This window comes from Cynara cardunculus, assembly GCF_001531365.2.
Source record: "Cynara cardunculus var. scolymus isolate 2C chromosome LG 6, CcrdV1, whole genome shotgun sequence".
In the NCBI taxonomy this organism is placed as follows: domain Eukaryota; kingdom Viridiplantae; phylum Streptophyta; class Magnoliopsida; order Asterales; family Asteraceae; genus Cynara; species Cynara cardunculus.
The window spans coordinates 4,549,041-4,559,812 of record NC_037533.1 but is presented as its reverse complement, the minus strand read 5'-3'; the positions used below and the strand labels follow the sequence as shown (position 1 = coordinate 4,559,812).

The window sequence follows — 10,772 nt, the reverse complement described above, 5'->3', positions numbered from 1 at the left end:
TGAAGGTTCTTTGGTGTGAGTGTTGTCTTCTTGAAGTATTGTTGTTTCTGAAAGATTTACAAAGCAAGTTCTTCAGCGATCACTGAACATACTCAATGAAGATCGCTGGAACTGAAAATACAGAAACACAAATACAACGTGAAAGAGAAAAGGGATTATCATCAAATCACTGAGAGAGAGAATCAACATCAACCCTTACAGATTGGGCTAACGGCCAAACAAATCCCAGTTTGAGCAATTTCTTACAAATACTTCCTTCAAAAAATCTATAATATCAGTTCCTAATCAACGTCGCTAACTAATGGACGGCCTTAATCCTAGATCCCAAAATTAATTAAGTTATTTATGTACTAATTCGTAATATAAGTTGAGAAAAAAATAACATATTTAAATAGTTTTACATACTTTGTGATTTTGCATGAATCCTTTTTCAATGTAAGACTTTCTAGGTTTGTTAGACCGTAGGCAAACCCAACCAATTTACAAGACGGATAAGGGCTAATTATCAAGCCCGGCCAAGAAGGCTTGACTAGACCAATCGAATAAAAAGATTGGTTAAACTTAGCCATCATTAGGCCCATAGGAGGATTCATACGAGAATGATAAATATTTTGAGAATAAAAGATTAGGCCAATCGAATAAAAAAATTGGTTAAACTCAGCCAGGTTCATACGAGAATATATTTTGAGAACCAAGATAACATTATATTCATTTATGCACATACACCATCAACATATGTATTCTATCAATTATACATATGCATTGATAAATATATTCATTTACTTCAAATAGGATATTGGTTCTCAAAATATTTAACGGCACAAACCTGCAAAAAAACCACCTCTACCTTGACCACATCCATGATCCAACCAACTACATGTATTTCCCTAAAAAAAACACACATGATGATATAACAAATAAATAAGAAAAATTGGTCAAAATAGCTATTTATCTCACATAAATTGGTCTCTCAGTCATTCCTCTCTCTGATTTACCCAAATATCACCAGGTCTGCAAGTTCCACGTCCGCCCAACCAAAAGACAAAAAAATTCAAATTGTTGAACCTGGCTGTAGCAATCACGGACATGGATCAAATCTGATAATTTTTTTGTCTTTTAGCTAGGTCTGCAAGTGACGGACATGGAACTTGCGAAGATAGAGACATTTAGGTAAATCTAGGAGAGGAACGGCTAAGAGACCAATTTAAGAGTGATAAATGTCTATTTTTGGTCAATTTCCCTGATAAGTATGTTGGATGGTTGGTGGTTAAATAGATATATAATTTATAATATTTAATATATAATTTATAATATTTAATAAATGAAGTTTATGTACACTACAGCACAATATTTGTATTAACGTGAAGCCTCTAAAAATAACAATAGAAAGGCAGGGGAATGAAATTAAAAAGAATTGTCTTGCTTTTCTTTCTTTCAGCCATATCTGGATGGTGTTTCTGCTACTGTGTTGGTGCTGCTACAGATTCGCCTGACCTTCGAGAAGAAGAGACCGTTGACTTATTATCCAACCCTCGCACATTATATCTCTCGTAAACCTTTTCACGATTTTCTGACCACCATGTTTCCGCTTGGTGCTCCCCGAATCTCCTACGACTGCACCATATCACCAACTTTATCTTTTTAACAATTTTGGAAATATATTACTTCCCATAAATGGTAATAAAATACAGATATTTTACTAAAACGACAAATTGTTTGGTAAAAACCAGATGTTCATTAATAAACTAGTCATTTTTTATAAAAACTAAGACGATGGTGACTAAAAAAGAAATATAAGAGACATAATCAGAAAAAGGAAAAAAAACCCCAATAAGCTATACGAATTTAGTGCTGAACAAACAAGGTTTTAACTTCTTTTTTCACTTCCAAGTAACCCTCCAACAATATGTATATTATTTCTGGCTACCTCATTCCATTATGGGATATTTACATGATGGTTTTAGTTTAGTCCCCTAAATACTTCACGTTTCTATTTTAGTTAAAGTTTGATTCAAAATAAGTGTCCACTTTAAAAAAAATACCTATTTTCAATTCTATCCTTAATTATGAGATGAAGCAATTAATTACTCTCTAATGCTAAGGGTAAAATTGTCATTTTTTTTATTAAAATGTAATAATTACTTATTTCTACACACTGCATTTTTCACCGTGGAAAATGGAAATTTATTTTGGGGGCAGAGGAAGTAGAATTTTAGGAACACTTTTACTACAGTAGATTGTCTGTCTGTTGTAACGTTTACGGGACAAGGAGAATGATACACGGGCATACCAAATGCGTTAATCCCTCCATCCCAAAATGCATACACAGTTTTAGAAATACCCAATAAGTACATCTTTCAATTAATTAGATGACAATTTTACCCTTGACAATAGAGTAATGAGTTTTTCCGCCGGACCAGTCTTGGCCTCCGATCGAGCTACGAACACGAGGAGGTAGCCGGCTGGCAGGGGGGGGGAGGGGGGGGCTGCGCCTCGAAGCCGCTGATGCCGAGTCGGCTTCTATGCCGCTAGCTATGCCACTCACCACACCCGTAATGCAAAGCACACCCTGGAAACCCAACTTGAAAGAAAGGGAAGTTTTTTCTCTTTCAATCCAAATAAGAGAACAAAGAAACAAAGCTTCTAGCTGTCAAGCCTAAGGTCGGCCCACCTAACCTAACAGTAATAGGCGGATGGAAGCAAGAAGAGGGCTGGCTAGCTTATGCAATCAATATTCGCAAATGCACCTTTCTTTTATCAAATCTCAGGAACATGGTCTAATCATGACGGTAGTATTTTATCATGGTGTCGGATCCTAAGWTTTTATGGATTCCTTCTTTGTTACCGGGGTCGACCCCAAAGCCATAATGTCTCAAAACGAGGAGGCCATAGAGARAGTCTTTTTTATTCCTTTGTCTTGAACTTCGTGAAGTGGAGTAATGAGTTTCTCCATCCATAATTAAGGGTAGAATTGGAAAGTAGGGACTTATTTTTGAAAGTGGACATTTATATTAAGGCAAACTAAAATAGAAATGGGACGGAGGGAGTATTTCATGAAGAGCATTGGTTTGTCATTTTAGTAAATCAATCAAGAAAGAGAGTACGTGTATTTATATACCTGAAACGCACTCTTTTGAGATCTCTAGTTCCATCACGGAGAGCCACAAGTGTTATGTAGACACCAGGCTCATACTGTTCGATCCATTCAGCCTCAACTTGATCCGTTGCATTACTACTACTGCTACTACTAGGCACCACTGGATTTCTAGGTTTGAACCCGTTATCCTCCCTTTGTAAATACTTGTTTTCCATTTCTACCGCTGTGCCATTAAGAGATCTGGCAGCATCTGAATAGCCATCATTCCCATTAGAGGTGGTCCGTATAGGTGGTTCCTTGTTTTCAGTGAATGTTTTGTTGATAGAAGTAGACGATGGAGAGATGAGGTAACAAGTATTAGATCTTGATTCATTCTCTCCATTTGTTGTATCAGAAGTGCAATTGGGATCCAGACCGTTTGGTAGCTTGATGCTGTCAAGGTCATACGTCCCAGCTGGCAATCTCTCCGCCATATCCTTAAGCTGCAATACATATGAATAGCCCTTAAGGTACAAGTTCATATTTGTAATACAGGGAAAAATTCTTTAATCCCAACATCAATTATAAAAAAGATAAATCAGAATCATTGGTAGTATAGCCTGAAAGCTGAAATTTTGAATTCACTAATCTTCATTTCAGAATTTCAGCAAAGTATATTTAGTAAAAAAGCAATTATATGTTCTGCTTTAATATTTTCTCTTTCCATGAACCAATAGAGCTACTTCTAAAGTGATGTTTGTTTTTTAACAAGGTGCTGAAGTAAGAGGCCGTTTACTAAACGCTTACCCGGTAAGTACTTACTGGGCAATTTTCCTTACCGGATGAACATGGCAAGGGGCAAGAATCTTACCCGGTAAGAGCGATGATAAGAATGGAGTGTCTTACCCGGTAAATGAGGGTGACGACTCTTACCCGAGTAAGCGCTTACCAAGTAAATTGTTGCATAAGATACGTTTTGATGTACTACAATCTTACCCGATAAAATAAATTCTAGTGTTGACTCTTAACGATAAGCGCTTATCGGGTAAGCATTTAGGTAAACGGCCCCTAAGTCTTATTTCACTTATTATTGATAAGAGGTGGTGTTGAATTCTGAAAGCAGAATCAATAAGACTGTTTTTTAAACTGACAAATGTTTGAATGGGTAAGCAGAATTAAGGTTAACAATATTTAAAAAACTATTACCAACAAATAAAAAAAAATATTAGTTAAAACTTATCAAAAATAATTTTTTTTTTTTTTTAAATTAAAATACCAAGTGTTGGTATTTTTTAAAAGTGTACTAAGTTTTGTACATTTTAGATGTTTTCAATTCTCAAATGTTCCATTGTCATGGTACAACTTTTAAAAGTGAGAGAATATATCGGGATTTAACTTGATGTAAGTGAGGCAAGTTACATAAGCAAGGGAGCCTATAATTTGTTGTCATAAAATAACTCCAAGAAATCCTTGTTTTCATAAATAATTCTTACAGTGCACTTTTACCATCAAGATAGGTTGCAACTTGCAAGAAAGCTTTTAACTCGAATATAATTTGACAAGTAAGTACCTGTGAAGTAAGAGATTTTATCACATCTTTGGCAGCATTACATTTAGCAGATTCCTCTGCAGCCAATACCATTGCTTCCTGAGCTTGTTTTCTTGATTTTTGAAGCTCTGCTTCTTGCATTTCACATTGATGTCTAAGGCTGTTAACCTGAACAAGATCCACCATAACCAGTTTTTAAGAGAACAGCATCTCTAAACAAAACAAAACACACCCTTTTTTTAAAATATTGAGATCTACCTGGCCAAGTAAATTAACAACTTCTTGATTCAAGAGATCATTTGTTCTCTTTAAACTATCAGCAACATTTTTAGAGAAAGAAAGTCCTGATGTTGTAGGAATGGGTGTTGCCGAACGTGGAGGACTTGGTTTCCTTGAGAAAGGTGAAACAGACCTGGAATTAACACCAGATTGAGTAAGAATTGGTTTCGGAACCATATAACGGAAATCACCACCAGTAGCCAATACAACGTCTTTAAGCTGTAACAAGGAAGTAGCTTGAGAAGAACGACCAAGATCAGCTTTCTTCCCTTGTTGTCTGGCCGCTTTGTTATCTAACAGCTTAATTAAATCCTGATTAGATGCTAATCTCATTTCAGCTTTATCCAATCTATCACCAGAGAGACGAGGCATGACATTCCGTCTGTTACTGACACCAGCTTCTGCCATCTTGTTTAATTTAACGAAACAGGAATCACAAACTCGGTGTAGTTTGCTAGGATTAGGAGCCAATGCAGCTCTTAAAGCTTTCTTTGAACTGCATGAATGACAGTGCACGAGTCCACAGTTATAGCAGTTGTGCCTCTTTCTAGTGAACCCAAAAGCTTGTCTACAAGACGAGCATTGAGATTGCTCGGTACCAGAAACCCATTTGTGAAGACATATTGCTGCTGTATAGTTTGAACCACAAGATATATACTTAACATGTCTATCTTTCAATGCTTCGACTAAAGTTGGTGTTTTACGGTCTTCGATGTCTCCATGGCCTAATCTCCCATTAGCACCCTTTCCCCATGTGTATACTTCATTTCTAGAGGTCAATACTGCCACATGGTACGCACCACAAGCAATCTCTTCAACAGCCTCCCCCGCTAGTTTATCTTCTACTAAGCAAGGTAGCTTTCCATCACACTCAGAATTCCCGAGTTGACCATAAACAGTGCTGCCCATGGTAAAAACATGTCTTGATGTGGTCAAACCTACAGTCAAGCTATGCCCACAAGCAACTTTATGAAAATTGTAATCAATAAGTGCTGGGATGCATGTAGGCTTAAGGCGAGGTTCTCTGTCTCCATGACCAAGACGGTTTTTATCCCCATCACCCCAAGTAAATAATTTTCCAGATGAAACACCCGAACTAGAGCGTGTTACAATTACCTCCACTACAGCAGCTGTGTGCCATACACCACAGGCAACAGCAATTGTCCTCAATCCTAATAGAGATTCCACCTCCCTTGGGCATGAGACATTTTCCCGATCTCCATGACCCAAAACACCAAATGTCCCATCCCCAAAGGTAAAGAGTTGCCCAGTTGATGTTATGAAAGCGGTATGCCATGGACCACACGTTACGGATGCAACTTTAAGTCCCTCAAGGGGATCACCAATTCTCTTAGGTATCCAGTGACTGACATTTGTACCATGCCCAAGAAGCCCAGCATGATGTGTGCCGTCTCCCCATGTGTAAAGCTCGCCAGAAAGTGTGACAGCACAAGTGTGGAACTCACCGCATGCAACAAAATCAACATTGGAAACAGCCAAAGACTCGACTAAACGAGGTTGGGTAACATCTTTTTCAAACCCATGACCAAGCCTTCCTCCAGATTCCTCACCCCATGTAAATACTTCGCCTTGCCTAGTGACAAGGGCAGCATGTCTCACTCCACATGCTATATGATTCACATCCAAAACTAGATTGGATTCTAATGGCCTAGGTAGAAGCACATCAGCTCTTGTGCTCAGAGGATTAGCATTTCTATCAGGACCCAACTTGACAATATTATCGCAGATTACCTCCCCCCATATATACACATCCCTTAAAGCATCATAGTCGTCTTGGGCTGATCCATGACTAGAGGTACTTGGTGCACTAGAAACACTAACCCTAAAAGCATCGGAACCAAATCCTTTGACTTGCATATTTGTTTGGTCCAAAGCTGCATGTGACCTCTCGATATTAGCAGAATTTTCTGGATGATAGTTCATAGGAGAAGTATTTGAATTTGAGCTAATAGAAGCGTCTGGGGAGCTAAAATCTCGTGGAGCACCAACTGAACCGTCACTTGCACTGTTTGATGTTAAATCTTTATTATCCTGGTATCGATTGGTCAACAAGAAAAAATGAGAATAGGAAATCACATGAGGCTATATATCATAGCAAGAATGCATATTAATAACTGAGTTTTAACTTGGGTAACAAAAATATATATAACCTCAACCCATGAAGAGAAGCAAATATCAAAGAGAGTAACCACAAATACTTTTGAGAATTCATAATGTGATACAAGAAGAATTTTATTTCCATTGAACCCTATGACACAATTATAAACCTCAAATATAATTTTGAAGGCATGTCCTATTAGTTGTCTCAAATTTAATTTTTAATTTTTTTTGAAGTACAAGTGCCACAACTATTTGAAAATAAAATCCAATTTAATATGATAACAAAACCAAAACAATTTTATATTACAAGAAAAGATTAAATATGATAAAAAAAACTAAAAATGTAACATAATAATAGCCCAAATAATTCTCGAACTTAAATTGGGAATATGATAAGTGGTTTTAGATCACCAACAAACAAGAGTATTATTTATAAACAATGGAGATCCATGATCGAATCAAAATCATATTTTAGGATAAAACAGATTATCTAAAGTAACAGGGGTGCATCTCCCTTCATCGTAACTCTCAAATCAGGGGCAGCAGGAATGTGGAAGAGTTTGTATGGGCGCAGCTTTAATTGTATCCTAAAATATACAAAATGAACTACCATGGTAATGCTTTTTGGCAATGATATAGTGCTGACTCATGAAACTATGCAGTGCGTTAATAAATCATTGATGTTTAGATGAACACTTAGCCATCTAAGGGCCCTCAATTAAGCCAGAAAACAAAGCACATGAAATGCTACTTCAGGTTAATGATAAGGACACGATCACACAAAAGATGCAATGAGTATATACAATTAGCGAATATAAGAAGGATATATTAATTATTTGGTCCAGTTTCATACAAAGAAGAAGAGATTGATGGATATTAGTTATAAGAAACAAGAGTCGTTGAAATGACAACGAGCTTCAGAAGCCATGTAAGAAACAACAGTGGTTGAAAGTCCTATTACAATTGAATGTAGGCTATATAGGGTGACAGAAAATGAAAGTGACTTAACACGAGAACGAATGAGATGACAAAGGTGGTTAAATTACCTTTGTGCCCTTTTTAATTAAAATGTTCATTTAAACAAGAGTTGTAGGATTAAATGCATTGGATGGCCATGATTGGTCCTCTGGTTCTCAAAATATTTGTGGTTTTCAAATGAACCTCTCTATATAGAGAGAGAGCGAGAGTTGGGATCATATGAGAACCACAATTATTTTGAGACATGGGAACCTATCTCAACCACCCAACCTGTTAAATCTTATGACTCTCATAAAACGACTTTTTTCAGTTAAAAATGGCACAAAAATCATTAAAAAACACCCTTCCCAAATTACATATAAATAAAACTATATTTTTAAAACTACAATAGATTACCCCTTATTTTTAAATAAAAAATATATAAATTATAATAAAATGAATCAAACAAATTATACCAAAAAAACAAGCATTTTATTCTTTTTAATTTGCCACCCAAAACGTTATATTTTTCCGGTTTTCTATAACAGGGTTTTTTCCGGGTCCTATGTATTAGTAGTGTATACTCACTGTTGAATTTCTTATAACGACGAGAAGGCCTTTATGAGCTTAATTTCCAAAAAAAATGGAGAAACTTTCTTTGAAATAGAAGAAAGAAACAGAGGGTAAGAAGAAAGGATCGTTTGACTACAACTATGACAGCAATGCAAGGAAAGAAACCGTATACAGTTTGTCCATGCTTACTCCTTTTGTCCATGCTTACTCCTCATGTATCCCCGAACACATAATCATCCCTTACCTACTTCCGTAATTTGTTTCCTTATCATCAATGTTTTACTGCCGACTGATCTCCTTGACTGATTTAATACTAACCTCTGCCTATTCTCATGAGATTGAGGTTTTTGGAGGGCTCTTTTAAGATAGATTGGTTAACTTTTAATTTTTTTAAGACGAAGGCAAAGTTACAACTAGTAGTTAACCAATGGTTTTGGCGTATTACTTTTAACTCTATATAATTGGTCTCTTTGAAATAGACAATAAACTTATAAATATTATCTAATATCATAAAACCATACTCATAATCAAACAACAAAAATTTTAGCTTTTTGAAAGTGATCTTTATATCTTGTCAAATATATATAGTTTGACATTCTTGGGTCGTTTAGACTTGAGTTAGAAGCTACACAAGAGGGGATTCATTTGTGCATCATATAGTAACGTCCATAATGAAGTTCATATGATGTATATTCATCAATGAATGTACTGATTTGGTGAATCATATACATTAATGAAGTTCACATAGGTGTCATTTGTTTTTTAAGAGGTGTTGAAGTCCGAAGTCCTATATCACTTCTTATTAATAAGAAGTGGCAGTGAATTCTGGAAGCACAACTAATTAGATTGTTTGTTTTTGTAAACTAATAAATGTCTGAAAGTAAATTATAAACAACCAACGTCATTTTACATTTTTATAACTATTGCGTATAAAATTTTACAAATGAATTTGGTTTATGAAAATGTACACATTTATTACTCATTTTTATTTTTTATAAACTCGAAACACAAAAGAAAAATATATTTTTTTCAAAATCTTGGTGGGCAATATGAAATCAAAACTCAAAAGTGGAGGTGGGTTTCATGTTTTTCTCTACGAATGCGAACGGGTGATGGATGGTCCATTAAACCAGGATCATGTTTGGATAAGAGGAAGAAGGTAAGAGGACAATAAGGGGCTGTTTGTTTCCCTCTTAATGTGGTTTACCTCTTATTCAATAAGAGGATGGTTAGAGGTTTTAGCAGAAAAAACAAACGGTCTTATTAGTCCAACCTCTTATCTTGTAAGACTTAAGAGGTTAACAAGAGATTTGTTTTGAAAAAACAAACAGCACCATAAGGTATATTCATTGATGGAATATACTCATCTGCATAACACAATACAGTCGTCGAAGCAGATATAATATATTCATCAATAAATATACTCACTAACAGAATAACATGAATACAATGATGAAATTTCTCTATGCTGTTAATATCGCGATATATCGTCGATATATCGGCGATATATCGGATATCGCTCGTAAAAAAATATCGGAACTCAAATATCGGTCAAAATATCGAGAACGATATTATCGGCGATATTTAGCGATTTTTAGCGATATTTTGAGGTAAAAATCGGTCTGATATACCGATTTTACAAGGTTTAAAAATTTGGGCTGATAACTTATTTTGTTATTTCATGGGCCTAATTTTTTGGGCTGATAACTTAAATTTGTTATTCCATGGGCCAAAGTTTTTGGGCTGATAATTAAACTAGGTCTGAATCTTAAAATAGTTCCACAACGTCTTCTTCTTTCTTTAGACTTCGACTTCTTCACGTTCAACTTCAGAGTCTCGACTTCTTCTTCACACTTCGACTTCAACTTCAGTCTTCAGACTTCGACTTCTTCTTCAGACTTCGACTTCAAGTCTTCAACTTCTCGATCTCCTCTGCTTACCAGGTTGCAGCAAGCCAGCAACTGTAATCGACTCTTTGACAGCGACAGCAACTGTAATCCAGCTTCCAGCCTCCAGGTCTTACTATCACCCACCCACTCACTTGATTATTCTTATTTGTCTTAGTTAGAACTTAGAACTAAGAACTTAATTACTAAAAAAAGCAATGGAAAGTAGAGAAGGGGGTCAATCTTCAAGGGCATCTGTGACCCCGATTACTACTACTACTTCATCAGACGCGGGTACAAAATGCGTCAATGGAGATATGGCTTGGGAATG

At 36.0% G+C, this 10,772-nt stretch overlaps 1 protein-coding gene across 2 annotated transcripts in view; it reads right to left on the bottom strand.

The window, feature by feature from the left end:
- Nucleotides 1–1,306: 1,306 nt before the first annotated feature.
- Nucleotides 1,307–10,772, bottom strand: part of LOC112514324 (PH, RCC1 and FYVE domains-containing protein 1-like) — a 26,539-nt gene continuing 17,073 nt past the window's right edge. For both annotated transcript variants that reach the window (XM_025120734.1, XM_025120735.1), the window contains 4 exons: nt 4,884–6,956; nt 4,647–4,793; nt 3,119–3,579; nt 1,307–1,614 (listed from right to left, as the gene is read on the bottom strand). In XM_025120734.1, the coding sequence (XP_024976502.1) occupies nt 1,461–1,614; nt 3,119–3,579; nt 4,647–4,793; nt 4,884–6,956 (2,835 nt within the window). In that variant the 3' untranslated portion in view covers nt 1,307–1,460. The remainder of the gene's footprint in view (nt 1,615–3,118; nt 3,580–4,646; nt 4,794–4,883; nt 6,957–10,772) is intronic.